Below are 13,053 nucleotides of genomic sequence, written 5' to 3'. Positions count from 1 at the left end.
CGCCCCGCCCCGCCCCGCCCCAATCCAGGCCGGCCCCTGCCGCTCACGTGGCGGTAGCAGTTCATGCAGAGGGACTCGATCTCCGCCGGCTGCTGCTCTTCGTCCTCGGCGCTGAGCGGCCGGAACACACCGCCCGCCCCGGCCCCGCGCACCGGCTCCAGAGCCCCGATGGCCGACATGCCGCCCCGCTTCCGCCCCGCGCCCACCTCCGACACGGAACTTCCTGCGCGGGCCCCGCCCCTTTGAAGCATTTCCCCCTCCCTGTGGCCACGTGACGCGGAACTACTCCCACTCAGGCTTCGGGGCCCGCAGTAGGCCGCAGCTTGGCTCCCGGCCCCCCTGGACACCTGTTCGTAGTTCGGCGGGTGCATCCCGCGCAGGTGCCGGGGGGTGATGCTCCCCCGCCACGCGGCGCCGGTCGCAGCATAGCTACATGAATGTATTTATATCATAAATAGCAATCGTATGGATTTGGAAGCACTGCTTCGAGGTGACTTTGCTGGACTTTTTGCAGGACTCCTGGCTGGAGTCTTCTCGGGAGTCCTGGCTGCAGGTTTTTCTGGGGTCTCGTCTGCTGTCTTAGAGCGTCCGGGGAAGTTTGGACAGATGTTGTCCAGGGAGATGGGCAACGCAGCAAACGTGGCATCGGATCAAGCATCGTAGAGTCGAAACCGACGTCGGGTGCTCTCCCCTACCTTGGGGGTCTTCGAGAGGAGACTGGAGAAGCACCTGGCTGGGGTCGTCTGACCCCAGCGCTTTTTCCTGCCCAGGGCAGGGGATCGGACTCGATGACCTATTGAGGTCCCTTCCGACCCTGTGATTCTACGTGCAAGCACACGGGCACGTTGGCTTTCCAGAGTAGATTCACACAGAGCTGGCGACCGTACCAGGTAGCCTCACTTGGGTGAGTAAGGGTTACAGAACTGGACCGTCTAGCTAAACCTCTATACACAAATATATAATGTATAGATACAGGTCATTCTAGATGAGGTCGTTACTAACTTCTGCCTGCTTCTCAGAGAGGCACACTGCGTGGTTTCCGGAGGACCACAACACCAAAGGTTTGTGGGATCATTCCAGCCAAATTGCATGGTCAAATAAAGTCATGGATTGCCTGACTAGCTTGGCAACTAGAGAGAAAGATCTGTATTTCTGTGGTGCGGGGAACGGCAAGGATGGCCTGTTATTGGTACAGCTATCGAAATCACTGCTATTGGAGCCCAACGCAGTGTAGTCGGGCATGATTTTTATTTCATCCCACCATGGTTTAAGCACTCATGTGCATGCGCACACACTCCTGCACACACCGATACAGCAGGTTTCACTCAAAGTCACTGCTCTTCTCATTTAAGCTCTGGGAAATATCCTTCCACAGGCTGTCGAGCCGGATGTGCAAGTCCTCAATAGGTGCCGAGCTGTCCTGAAACTCCTCTGCGGACGGAGAAGGTGAAGACAACTTGAACTTCACGTCTTCTGTCTCCCGGGCAACGGTCCTGGTGAAGTCATCTATCTGGAGGAACGTGTCCCTTCTGAACTCGTCGACTCTCATCTGCACTTCCCGGGCCAGGCCCTCCACGTAAGGCTCTGCCACCCAGCGAGGGTCTACGGGCGAGCTAGCAAAGGGCTCTCTCAGGTCACCGGGGTAAAGACTCAGCTGCTCTTTGAGGTGCTTGAGGTTCCTTTGGATCTTCTGGTGGAGACCCCTGGCATTCTGGGTCAGCTTCGCGGAGAGCTCCTGGATGTACTGATCGACTTTCTCTGGGCTGGCTTTGGTGTGAGGCACCACGTTCCTATGGAGCTCTTCCAGGTTGCGGTGGATCTCGGCGACGAGCTTGTCTGCGAACGGATGGAAGGTTTCCTTCACTAGATCGGTATGGAAGGCTATTTTATTGGCATACTGGGCAATGAACCTCTGAACCTCGTCCATGCCCTCCAGGAGCTGCGCCTTCATGTCTTGACTGGGGGTGAGGTGCTGGCGAAGCTCCCCGGCTTTCAGTGACACCTGGTCCAGGAGCTCTGCTGTGAATGGCTGCAGCTGGAAACGAAGCCTCTCCAGGTTCTTGCCGATCCTCTGGTGCACATCATCCACGTAAGGAGACAGTTTCATCCTCAGGCCTTCCAGCTCCTTCCTGATGAGCCTTCGCAGCCCATCGGAGTCTTGATAGAGCCGGGGCTGGAGTCCCCCATTGAACGGAGCCAGTTTCTCAAGGAAATTTCCCATGTAGCTGCCCCTTTCCTGGATGCTTTCCTTCAGGTTTCTGTATGGAAAAAACAGACACATACTCCTAAAGGTCAGATCCCAGATTCCTTAACCTGTCCCTCTGTCACTTGCCCGTAGAAGGGGCTGGGTGCCTGCATGGACTGAGCTCTTGGGGTACTTGTGCGCCTGTCACAAATAGATCCATACACTTGGAAGCGGGTGGGCTGTGGCAGGTTAGTGCCTGCGATGTATTTAACCCCAAAAAAACACTGTACTCACTTGGTGTCTCTGCCCAGCTTCGTGCTCTGGGCGTGCTCCATGCTGTCCTTGTCACGCGTGAGCTGGCTGTGGTAATCCCAGAGCCCATTCGCTGCCGCTTCGGCCTGAGAAGCTGCAGGGGTGGAACAAGAGGGTTCACAGAGCAGCCTGGGAGGAGCCTTGGTAAACTTGACTGCCCAGCAGGACGCAGGGAGGCCAAACAGAGGCATGGGGGACATCTCCCTGGAAAAAATCCCAAAGCTAGGACCTACTTTTGGGCCGATGGTGCTCAGTCTGCCACTGTCATTACGGTATTTTCCCCTGAAGGCTCTGAGGGAGCTTCTGTACCCAGACAAGTCCCTGAGAAATCCCCTCTCTGAGATGACGTTGCCTTCAGGATGGGCTCCAGGGGCTTAACATCTCTGCCGATCCATCCCAGTGCAACGTCTCTCTGGGGGTGGGTATCATTAACCAAGGGATCTGGGGAGCAGTAACAGCCAGGCCCCAGCTCCAAAAACAGAGGAGCAGCAGACTGAAGTGCAGCAATGAGCTCAGAGCAACTGCATCTCAGGTGATGCAGATTTGCAAACGAGCAGAGAAAGGGCCACATCACTGTGGAAACTGCCCCAGGTGGGGAGGAGCGGGGTCATCTCACCTGGCAGCCTAACAGCCCCTCTCACCAAGCTGCCTCCTCATGCCCCGGCCTGTCTAGAGCGATGCAGTTAGCCTCCGCACAGCATTTACAAAGAAGAGCACCCACCTGACAAACTGGCCAGGACCACAACCAGGAGTGCAGCGTCCAGAGACATGGTCCGTCTGGTCATTGCTGCGGACACTGCAGGAAGAGGAGAGTTAGGCCCAGACCTCACCTCCACTTTCTTGACTCACAGGGGAGGGCTCAGGGTCATTTTTGGCTCCTGAATTAGGTCCCTCTTTCTGCCCAGATCTGTTTCAGGTCTGGACTGAAACTGCCTGGGTAGCCTGGACTTGGATACGCACCTGGCATCCCCCCAGCCTCCAGAGGCAGTACAGTCAGCAGTTTAAAATTATCCGGGGTGTTCAGCTCTGCTTGCAAGGAGATTCCCCTGAGAGCAGCCTGGGAGAGCGGGCAGGAGCTCCCTGGCGAAACCCACTTTAACAAGTCCTTCCCCTACCCGGTGAGGCACTCAGAAGCCCTGATTCAGGCCCGTTACCAAACTCCTTCGTGAGCTGCCAGTGCGGGTTCAGGCTCCCGGGGAAACACAGACACAAGCACTTTGCCCTGCAGAGGCATCTTCGTCCAGGGCTCTCAAAGCGCTTTGCCATCCAAGTAGTGCAGCGTCGCAAGTCAGCGCTGCACAGACTGGGGTGGGTAGCCCAGTTATGCCCTCTGGGAGCTAGAGGCCAAGGCTCACAGAGGAGCTGTGACCGAGAGGGTGTCAGAGAAAGGATCCTTTGCTCCCTGAGGCTGCAGTGCCATCCCAGAGCCCCGAACCCCAAGGCCACCTTGCCAGAGTGGGGACCTGAACTCATGAGTCCTGCTCACATTCCTCTGCTTTAGCTCTCCTGGAGCCACTGCAGAACAACAGTGCGGCACCTTCCGCACCTTACCTGGCTCCTGTTCCCCGCTGCTCCTCTGTGCTGCAGCCCCAGCGTGCTGCCTGCTTTATATGCGCCGCATCAGCCGAAGGCAGAGGCGCTCAGGTCATCGGCTCTCCCACGCACGCTGCAGAGCCAGTCAGTTTGGACCTCACACCATGTAAATACAACGTGGAGGTTCACTCAGGATGACGTGGGTGCCCAGGTGCAGCCCATTCACTTACCTCCCCGGCCCGCCCCAGCACCCAGGCTGGTTCGGGTCCACCTTGCCCATCCAGTCGCTCCCATCTCTTGCAGCCCACAAACTTAGCCCTTTGCCCGGAGCAGGAGCCGTGCTTCTGTGGCCCCCCGAGCATCCTCTGCGCAAGCGAGCTAAAAATACTGGTGCTCTTAGACAGGCAGGGCCAGTAGCCCGGTGTAGGTCTTGACCCTGCTCGGCTCGGCGGATAAGGGGCTTGCTCGACGGCAATAACGGAGGCTTTGCTGTTTGCTCTGCCAGCAGGTGACGCAGGACTCGGGGCCGACCTTTGCACCCCAGTCTCGTGCAGCAGAATAAACAGCACGCTCTGTTGACAGAGCTCGGATGGGCGTTCGCCAGCCCCACAGTGGGTGGGGAGCTGTTGTCTTGTGCAAAGCCCCGGGAGAGACTCTCTGCATGGCCGGGGGAGAGGAGGCAGGGAAGGGCAGGTCTTTAGGGCTGGCTATGGCCTCTTCAGCGATGTTCCCCTCCAGCCGTGGGGGGTTGAGGCTATTAGGATTTTATCACCTCCGTGCCCCAGGCGAGACCCAGGCCTCACTGCACCAGTCACTGTGCAAGTGGTAGGGGGGCGGGGGCGGCCTTGCTTGTTACAACATTCATTTCCAGGGGATGAGCCAGCCATGGCACGCGGCAGCAAAGCACGAACCTACAGCGTTTCCCCTGCTCGGGCCATTTCAGAGGGGTGCACGGGACCCTGGTGCTGGAACCGCGGGCTCAGTGCCCAGCTCCTGCCCCAGGCAGGTGGAGCGGGAAGACACCTGACAGGGTCAGATGCAGATGCAGGCCCAGGGGACGTGACATGAGCCAAGCCATGGGCTGGCAATGCTGGCGGGGAAGCTCAGGACTGCTCAGAGGCACAGAGAGTGCTGGTGCATTAGGGCAGAGCTGTCCGGGCTTGCTGTGGGGTGGGGAGGGCAGTTGTGTCCATGCTGAGGGCACCCGCGGCGTTGTAGGGGGCTGCTCACAGGCCGGGGGCTGAATCTGACTTGGGAGAAGACCCATGTTGAGGGGAGCAAGCACAGCAACAACCGGGGGATGGCGTCCCCTTGTCCCAGGAATGGACCCACAGGCAGCTGTCATCCCACCCATGTCCCCAGCGCCTTTCCTGGAAGCCCGTGGCACGGCACGGCATGGCATGGCACAGCAAGCTGGGTTTCAGCCTGTTCCTGGTGATAAGGGCTGTTTGTGTGCACATCGGCAGCAGGTGACAGTCCATGTCTCTGGCAAAGTCCAGATGGGTGGATGGGCAGGCTGAAGCGCCAAGCCATCAGCAGCCCTCCTCCAAGGCCAGAGTTCAGCTCCCGCCCCCGAGCCAGGCAAACACCGGGTTGCAGAGGGCAAGGATGCTCACGTCCTGTTTGCTTCCCTGCCTGACCCCTGACCACCGCCGTCTGGTCTGCACTGCCCTGCAGTGGAAAGCGCACTCCCCACACTCAGATCTGCTCCCGCGCGGGGTCGTGAGAGCCCCTTTGCTTCCCACTGGTGTCTGGCCACCGTGGCACTCGCACCCAGCCTGCCCGCTCGCCCACAGCGCTTGCTTCCCACGTGAATCGGGCTGGCGGGAGGAAGCCTGGATGGCCCGGGTCACGCGGTGTCCGTAAGATGGGAGCAGCCCTGGCTAGGCCTAGCTGGTCGGCTCCACGGCCTGAGCTGTCCGGCAAGGGGGCAGAGGGACATGGGAGCATGCACCAGCGCAGCACATGCCTGAGCATGGCTCACATGTACAAACCCAAGCCAGCTCAGGACAAGGCATGGCTTGCAGAGGAGCTGCAGCCCTGGGCGCTCTGCGGACCTGGGGCCTGCCAGCCTGGGGCGACGGTGCCCTATCCGCCTCCTGAGCAGAGCGCCAGGGCCATTTGCTCCCAGGCCCTCGCTGAGAACCAGCGCCCGGCTGTGCCCCAGAGCTGCCCCCTGAGAGGAGGGGAGCAAAGGTGGCAGAAGTGCCCTCCACCTCCCCGGGCAGGTCCCCAGCTCACACCTGCTGGGGACCTTTGCAGCCCCCCGGGGCCCTGGACTGAGCTCTGCCCTGCCGGGGAGCGTCCAAGGCCCTTGGGCCAAGGCTCAGCTGATGCAAGGCGGCAGATCCGCACAGACTTCACGGAGCGGCACGGCTCTACACCCAGGGCAGGCCTATGGCTGTCGGGGCTTGGAGATCTCCCAGCGGTGGCTGGCGGGGAGGCTGCTGCTTTTAAATCCCCATGGATTTAAATGCCCCTGGCGGGGTCTGGGCCCAGATCCTGCAGCAGGGGCCAGGGCCAGGCCTCGCAGCCTTCCCCACTGAATAAAGCGACTGCTCGGGAGACCGCTGCCCTCCCATCCCAGTGACGGCCTGACCCACGGCTCCCCCCAGCACAGCCCCGTCCCCTTGTGCCCTCAAAGGGTGGGGGAAAGAAGACAGGGAGACCCCGGGCAACCTTGCTCACCCCCCCTGCGCCAGCCCACTCCATCCCCCCGCAGCCCCGGGGACCCCGCGCAGGATGGGGACTTGTCTCCCAACCGGGCTGAGAGACGAGACGGAGACGGCACGTTGCTGTGGTGCAGTTTTATTTCTGCAGCTGCAGTGAGTGCAGCGTTTGGGCAGGAATGAAGTGCAGTGGGGACAGGCAGACGGGCAGCTCCCTCTCCCCATGGGGCTGCCGCGGGGCCGCATGGACGCCCCTCATTGCTCATCCTGGGGTGAGCTCTCGATCTGCTTAAGGCTGCTGAGGAAGGAGGAGATCTGCTGGCGCATATCCCTCTCCAGGAAGGCGAGGTGGTCCTCTATGCTGCTCGTGTCGGACCCCAGCTTCTGCCGCAGCTCCTCCAGCTTCTGCACCAGCTTCTGGTTGAAGGCCTCCCCGTGGGGCGCGACGCGCTGGCGGAAGTCCTCGATGGCACGGTCCATGCGCCCGCTCAGGCCCTCCAGCATCTGGTGCAGGCTCTTGCTGTCGCCCTGCAGCTTCTCCCGCAGCTCCTCGGCATAGGGGCTCAGCTGGCCCCGCAGCTCCTCGGTGCCCTGGGCCAGCTGGGCCTGCAGCTCCTCCACCGCCTTCTGCATCTGGAAGGAGAGGCCCTCGACCTGGTGGGCCAGCTTGTCCTGTGCATCCTGGGCGTAGGGAGCCAAGCTCTTCTGCACCTCAGCCACGGTCTGGTCCACTTTGACCTTGAGATTTTCAGTCAGGGAAGTCAGCTGGTCCTTCATGCCCTTCACGTTGCTGTTGATCTGCTCCTGCAGCTGGTCGGCGTAGGGGGCCAGGACGGCTTGGATGTTGCCTGCATTGTCCTGCAGCTTCTGGGTGTAGGGGGCCAGGCTCTGGCGCAGCTCCTCTGCGTTCTGGTCCACCTGGCTGCGCAGCTGCTCGGCATAGGGCGCCAGCTTCTGCTGCAGCTCCTGGATGTTACGGGTGATCTGCTGGTGCACGTCGTCAGCGTAGGGCGACAGCTTGGCCCGCAGCTCCTCCAGCTCCTGGCGGATCTGCACCTTCAGCTTCTCTGAGTCCTGGCTCAGCCGGGCCTGCAGCTCGGCGGTGAAGGGGATCAGCTTCTGCAGGTCGGCCATGTAGGTCTGGACGTTCTGGAAGTTGTCCTGCAGGAGGGAGCTGCGGGCGGAGAGCGGGCACAGTTGTCACGCGGCTCCTCCAACCCCCGACTCCTGCAGGCCCCGGGACCCTGGCATGAGCCCTCCTCCCGCAGCAGAAAGCAGAGGTCTGTTCTCTGCCCCGGCCCCGTCTCCGGCAGGGTTCATCGCCTGCACTCACTTGATTTTCTTGCTGAGCTCGGACTGCTGGATCTGGTCCGCTGTCTCCTGCGCGCTGTTCCTCATGTCTGTGAAGTAGCTCCAGACCACGTTGGCCACCTGCTGCGCGTCCAGCTGCGCGTCCAGCTCTGCGTCCAGCTCCGCGTGGCTGCCTGCGGAGGCCGCGAGGATGCTGAGACGCTGAGCGCCAGGGCCCCTGCCTCCCCCACCTCCCGTGCAGCCACGTCCCCTACAGGCATCAGGGCAGGTTGGGGACCAGGGGTGCTTCATGCCACCCCCTGCCGCTCATAGCCTGGCCTCCCTGCCTCTAGCTCTAGCACCCATCAGAGGCCGGCGCCGAGCCCCCACGGAGGCTGTGCCTGAGCCCTGCGGGGCCCTACAGAGCTGGGGATGGGGCAGCTGAGCAGGACACCCTCACTCACCGGCGACGGCGAGGAGTGCCAGGGCGAGGGCGAGGGTCTTCAGAGACATCCTGAGCAGCTGCAGTTTGCGGGTGGTTGGAGAAGGGAGGAGTCCTGCATGGAAGAGATGAGAGTGTCGGTCAGTCTCCATGCAGCCAAGCTGCCCCCCGCTGCCCTCCCACATCACACTATCATTTCCACCCACAGGAGCTCCCCACCATGCCCTGGGCAAGGCCAAGCCCATTGCACCAGCACCAGCCCTGGGCAGACCCCCAGCTGCCCTTGTCCTGGCAGCGGCCCCGTGGCCTGCGGCCCAAGCACCATCAATCAAGGGCGCACTGCCAGCAGAGCCGCCTGCTGCGCTCCCAGCCCCTTACCTGCGCTGCTGCTCGTGGGCTGCCCACTGTGCCTGGCCGCCTGGTATTTATGCCCTGAGAGCAGCCGTGCCGGGCTCCACGCAGGGCTTGGACTTTAGCAGAGACGCGACGTGGAAGTGCCTGACGTGCGCGAGGGCGTCGTTATCCGCCTGAGAGCGATGCCGGAGATAGCACGGGCCAGCGGGCGGGAGGGAAGCAGGAAGGGAGACGGCAGCCCACGGGGTACGGGCAGGGGCCAAGGGCAACCAGGGCTGGGAGACGGGGCTCGAGTCAGCTGGGTTGCGGCAGAGACTCTGCATGGGACGGGGTGGGCAGAGCTGGGGGGCTGCGGGGCGCCTTGCCTCTGCACCCCAACACCAGAGCCAGGGGCTGGGCACAAGTGCCCCGCCAGGCCCAGGGGGCGGAAGGGGCCTGGGCTGCCCAGCCCACGCAGGAGGCAGGACGGCACCGCAGACGGGCAGACAGCCATGCTGCGCGCCATGCCGGCCGAGGGGAGCAGCATGGCTGCCAGATACTCCCTGCAGCCCTGGAGCAGAGGCACGGGTCTGGCTGGGCCTGCCCAGGACTCCTGGGTTCCTCCCCTCGCTCCAGCATTGATTCCTGGAGCATGGCATTTCCCCTATTCCCATGCCTTGGTTTCCCCATCCTGTAACACGGGCAGGATAACAGTGCCCTCCCTACCAAGCACGTTGGGACACAGGGGCCGAAGCAGGCCAGTGCAGGGCTACCGGGGCCAACTATGCCACAGCCCTGCACCCCGGGTGGGAGCCATGATTCCCAGCCAAGGTACAGGGCACTGGCCGTGGCAGGATCTGTCCCTAACACCCCAGACCTGTGCTGTGCAGGGCAGGAAGCCTGTCTGGGCCCTTGCTCGGAGCCTGTCCGGCAGCCGGATCCAGCGGGCCGGGCCAGCTCCCTCCAGGCCCACGCACCCCAGGAGTGAAGGCAGTGCCCAGCTGCAGCGTCACCCGTGGGGCTGAGCCCACGCCACCCACGTTCAACGGCCAGCAGCAACGCCTGTGGCCAGAGCACCTGGGGCAAGGTGCCCACGCCAGCCTCATGCCTGGCCCGGCTGGAGGCGCAGCACCATGCACTGCCGGGAGGGTGAGCGGGTTGGGCACAGGCTGCCCCTGGCATTGTGCCTGGCCGGGGTGGTGTGTTTGTGTGTCTTGGTGGCATGCAGGATGGGAGCTCCCCAGGGCCAGGGCTGCCAGGGCCGCGTTATGCAACCGGGGCCTGCAGGCACGTGCCAATGGGGACCCGCGTTCCTCAAAGCCTCCCGGCTCCGGCACCTCGGCTTGGGGGAGTTCAGGCCTTTCTCGTGCCTGGCAGGTCGGACGCGGCCCCCTTTTCCCCACACGGCAGACGACTGCACCCAGGAGGAGTCAGCAGCGCCCATATCGTGCCCCTTGTCCCGGAGCCACCGCCCGCGAGGTGCCAGGTGCTGCACGCTGCAGCTCAGCCAGCAAGGGGTGCTGCAAGTGCCCGCAGGCCCTGCCACCGCTGCCCCAGCCTGGGGGACTCCGCTCTTGCCTCGGGGGCTGTTGACAGCTCAGCTCCTGAGCACTGCAAGCGCACGTGGCAGAGGGATCTGCCCCCGGGTCCCCGGCAGAGCCCCCCACGCACCCGGCCCTACCCCTTGAGCCTCGTTCCTGGCAAAGCCCGTGCCCGTTTGCCCCCCCCCGGCACAGGCTCAGCACCCTGCTCGCAGCACGTGGCGGCGCAGGGCCGAGGGCAAGCGGCAGGCGCTGTCCGAGCAGGAGGGCAGAGGACAGCGCGCCAGGATCAGCCCACCCACAGCCTTGGCCCCGGGTCGCGGGGGATTTCTCAACTCCCCGCCGACGCCCCGCTCCCCAGCAAATCTGATGCCACCAATGCAAGCTGGGAAGGCCACCGGCCGGCCGAGCCAGCGCCTGACCTTTGCCCCAGCGCCCGGCCAGCTGCATCCCAGCAGGGTATATAACTGGCCAGGCTGGGGCCAGGACCAGGGAGCAGAGCCGAGGAAGCCACGCCAGCAGGTATGGCCGCGCAGCTGCGGGGGCGGACCTGCCGCTGCCCATCTGTGCAGGGGTGGGAGGCTGCGGGGAGCTGGTCTGTTTGCAAATGCCCCATCCAAGGGTCCCGGGCGGGTGCAGACAGGGCAAGTGCCTGAGGCGGGCCCTGGGCCCTCACCCAGCTGTGCTGTCTCCCCAGCCTGCACCATGAGGGCCCCGGTCGTGCTCGCTCTCCTCGCCGTGGCGCTCCTCGCCGCCCTTGCACGTAAGAGCTGGGGCTGGGAGGGCCACGGGCAGAGGGGGTGGGGGCAGCGCCCGGGCAGGGCAGGGCACCCCTCACCGCACCGGGCCTGTGCTTGCAGGGGCGCAGGAGGAGCCGGAGGACACGATTCAGGCCAAGATGGAGACCTACATGCAGCAGGCGACTCAGAGAATCAAGGACACCCTCGCCTCGCTTGACGTGACCAGGCTGGCGCAGCAGAGCAGGTGTGTTGGGGGCCAGGCAGGGCCGTGCCGCGGGCACCTGCCTCTCGCACCCCCTCATTCTGCTCTTGGCCTCCCCTCTCCAGGCAGTGGGCGTCGGAGCATCTGGACACCTTCCAGAGCTACTTGGAGCAGCTGAAGAGGACGTTCACACAGCCACAGACCAGCTAGGGAGCCCCGGGTCCACTGTGCCACCCGGGCCGAGGGCACAGAGCCCTGCGCCCGCCCCACAGCACGGCCTCCATGGGGGCAGCTGCGCATGCGACTCCCATGGGCCAGGAAACCTGGGACCTGCCAAGGGTGGGGGGGAGGGAAAGGAAGCGGGGGAAGGGGGGTGTTTTCAGCTCTGAGTAAAGCAAGGGCTCGACCTTTGTCACTTCTTGCAATAAAAGGATGTGCCGTGGCACCTTTTTGCTGGAGCCCTGTGTGTGCGTGTATTTGTGCATGTGTGCACACGTCTGTGTGCATGTGTGTCTGCATGTGCTAGGTGCAGTGCACACGAGGACACAGGATGCTGAGCGTGTGCTGGCCGGGAGCCCCGCTCTGGCTGCCCTGTGACCCATGCAAGGCCCAATCCAGTTCCCGGACTCACGGCGCCCCAGGCCACTACACTGTCATGCTTGGCACCCAGCACAGCCCCTCCCTCAAAGCCCCTCTTTGGAGACCCCCGCATTGGGGGCATCACCCCCACTGCACCAGGCTGCACTCCCCACCCCCACCTCACGCTGCCCGGGAGGTGACAGGGGCCCAGGACTCAGGACACCCCTGGCAGCCGGGGCAGTGGGTTGTGGGCACGGAGGTGTCGCGGCAGAGCTGAGCTGAGCCAGGCGCCAGACGGGCCCCGCTCTGCAGCTGCGAGAGGAGTGGAGCCAAGCAGGGGTCTCGGGGTCCCCCTCAGCTGCGGCAGCTGCAGGAAGCAGGTCCCAGGCAGCATGGGCACAGCTGGGCATGGACACGGTGCAGCAGCTCCCACGCTCCATGCCCTGGCTCCAACACGGGCACAAAGCCCAGTGCTGCACCCCTCCACCCCTCTGGCCAGACACAGCCCCCCACCTGCCCCCCAGGGATGCACCAAACACACTGATAACTTAAAGCAGGTTTATTGGACAAAGCCACTGCCCAGGGCGGGAGCAAACGGCCCCCGAGGCAGGGTGCGGGCCCGGGGCTCAGGACAGGTTCTTGCGGGCCTCCTGGAGGAGGCTGATGATGCGGGTCTTGAGGCTGTCGGTGTAGGGCGTGACGCGCTCCCTGAAGTCCTGCACCAGGGGCGTGACCTTCTCGCGCAGGCTGCTGAGGTGCTGGATGGCCTGGGCCTGTAAGTCGGCAGCGTGGGGGACGCCCTTCTCGTGCAGCTCCTGCAGCTTCTGGGTCAGCTTCTGGTGCAGCTCCTCGCTGTAGGGCGCCAAGTTCTTGCGCAGCTCGTCCATGTGCCCGCGCAGCCGGTCCCGTGCCTCCTCCGCCAGCGGGGACAGCTGCTGCTGCAGCTGCTCCACCCTGTCCCTCGACAGCTCCTTCAGCTCGGACGCCACGGGCTCCAGCTTCTTCCAGTACAGCTCCAGCTCGGCCCCCCATTGCTGTGCAAACTGCTCCAGGGCGGGCTGCAACTTCTGCCGCACCTTGTCCAGGTCCTGCGTCATCTCGTGCCGCAGACTCTCCATCTCCTTGTCCCACGTCTTCCGCACCTCGTCGTAGTAAGGGGTCAGGTCCTCCTTCAGCTGCACTACCTTTGAGTTCAGAGAGCCCAGGGTGTCGCCCACCTTCAGGCTG

The 13,053-nt window shown here is 63.5% G+C and overlaps 5 protein-coding genes across 7 annotated transcripts in view; 1 reads left to right on the top strand and 4 right to left on the bottom strand.

Annotated features, from left to right (window-relative positions):
- Window positions 1–197, bottom strand: part of ZPR1 (ZPR1 zinc finger) — a 6,704-nt gene extending 6,507 nt beyond the window's left edge. The window contains exon 1 of the mRNA XM_019512456.1: window positions 48–197. Within this exon, the coding sequence (XP_019368001.1) occupies window positions 48–179 (132 nt within the window). The 5' untranslated portion in view covers window positions 180–197. The remainder of the gene's footprint in view (window positions 1–47) is intronic.
- Window positions 198–1,225: 1,028 nt separating this feature from the next.
- APOA5 (apolipoprotein A5) lies at window positions 1,226–4,481 on the bottom strand. 2 transcript variants are annotated; one of them, XM_019512439.1, is made up of 4 exons: window positions 4,049–4,481; window positions 2,853–3,293; window positions 2,480–2,802; window positions 1,226–2,258 (listed from the first exon to the last, which is right to left on the bottom strand). In XM_019512439.1, the coding sequence occupies exons 2-4, from the start codon at window positions 3,066–3,068 to the stop codon at window positions 1,322–1,324; spliced, it is 1,476 nt and encodes a 491-aa protein (XP_019367984.1). In that variant the 5' UTR covers window positions 3,069–3,293; window positions 4,049–4,481; the 3' UTR covers window positions 1,226–1,321. The 2 variants fall into 2 exon arrangements, with proteins under 2 accessions (XP_019367984.1, XP_019367990.1); XM_019512445.1 differs by having other exon boundaries at window positions 2,480–2,591; window positions 3,219–3,293; window positions 4,049–4,477.
- Window positions 4,482–6,819: 2,338 nt separating this feature from the next.
- Window positions 6,820–8,961, bottom strand: APOA4 (apolipoprotein A4). 2 transcript variants are annotated; one of them, XM_019512399.1, is made up of 4 exons: window positions 8,810–8,961; window positions 8,454–8,546; window positions 8,033–8,183; window positions 6,820–7,873 (listed from the first exon to the last, which is right to left on the bottom strand). In XM_019512399.1, the coding sequence occupies exons 2-4, from the start codon at window positions 8,500–8,502 to the stop codon at window positions 6,955–6,957; spliced, it is 1,119 nt and encodes a 372-aa protein (XP_019367944.1). In that variant the 5' UTR covers window positions 8,503–8,546; window positions 8,810–8,961; the 3' UTR covers window positions 6,820–6,954. The 2 variants fall into 2 exon arrangements, with proteins under 2 accessions (XP_019367944.1, XP_019367935.1); XM_019512390.1 differs by lacking the exon at window positions 8,810–8,961 and having other exon boundaries at window positions 8,454–8,789.
- Window positions 8,962–10,722: 1,761 nt separating this feature from the next.
- On the top strand, window positions 10,723–11,705 carry LOC109294142 (apolipoprotein C-III-like). The gene is made up of 4 exons (XM_019512424.1): window positions 10,723–10,827; window positions 11,003–11,068; window positions 11,166–11,289; window positions 11,373–11,705. The coding sequence occupies exons 2-4, from the start codon at window positions 11,011–11,013 to the stop codon at window positions 11,455–11,457; spliced, it is 267 nt and encodes an 88-aa protein (XP_019367969.1). The 5' UTR covers window positions 10,723–10,827; window positions 11,003–11,010; the 3' UTR covers window positions 11,458–11,705.
- Window positions 11,706–12,370: 665 nt separating this feature from the next.
- Window positions 12,371–13,053, bottom strand: part of APOA1 (apolipoprotein A1) — a 1,898-nt gene continuing 1,215 nt past the window's right edge. Inside the window, exon 4 of the mRNA XM_019512411.1 lies at window positions 12,371–13,050. Within this exon, the coding sequence (XP_019367956.1) occupies window positions 12,453–13,050 (598 nt within the window). The 3' untranslated portion in view covers window positions 12,371–12,452. The remainder of the gene's footprint in view (window positions 13,051–13,053) is intronic.

Source organism: Gavialis gangeticus, unplaced genomic scaffold (genome assembly GCF_001723915.1).
Source record: "Gavialis gangeticus isolate Ggan-Ray unplaced genomic scaffold, GavGan_comp1, whole genome shotgun sequence".
NCBI lineage: Eukaryota > Metazoa > Chordata > Crocodylia > Gavialidae > Gavialis > Gavialis gangeticus.
The sequence above is the reverse complement of the archived record's forward strand: the minus strand, read 5'-3'. Positions and strand labels throughout refer to the sequence as shown.

Coding starts and splice junctions, on each gene's coding strand:
- APOA5 (XM_019512439.1), bottom strand. CDS start 3,068: ATGTGGCCCTTTCTCTGCTCGTTTGCAAATCTGCATCACCTGAGATGC. Junction 2,803..2,852: donor AGCCCCTGGAGCCCATCCTG/AAGGCAACGTCA, acceptor TTGTCTGGGTAC/AGAAGCTCCCTCAGAGCCTT. Junction 2,259..2,479: donor AAGCTGGGCAGAGACACCAA/GTGAGTACAGTG, acceptor TTTTCCATACAG/AAACCTGAAGGAAAGCATCC.
- APOA4 (XM_019512390.1), bottom strand. CDS start 8,676: ATGGGCTTGGCCTTGCCCAGGGCATGGTGGGGAGCTCCTGTGGGTGGA. Junction 8,184..8,453: donor GGCACTCCTCGCCGTCGCCG/GTGAGTGAGGGT, acceptor CGGCCTCCGCAG/GCAGCCACGCGGAGCTGGAC. Junction 7,874..8,032: donor GAGCTCAGCAAGAAAATCAA/GTGAGTGCAGGC, acceptor CTCCGCCCGCAG/CTCCCTCCTGCAGGACAACT.
- LOC109294142 (XM_019512424.1), top strand. CDS start 11,011: ATGAGGGCCCCGGTCGTGCTCGCTCTCCTCGCCGTGGCGCTCCTCGCC. Junction 11,069..11,165: donor GCTCCTCGCCGCCCTTGCAC/GTAAGAGCTGGG, acceptor CTGTGCTTGCAG/GGGCGCAGGAGGAGCCGGAG. Junction 11,290..11,372: donor AGGCTGGCGCAGCAGAGCAG/GTGTGTTGGGGG, acceptor TCCCCTCTCCAG/GCAGTGGGCGTCGGAGCATC.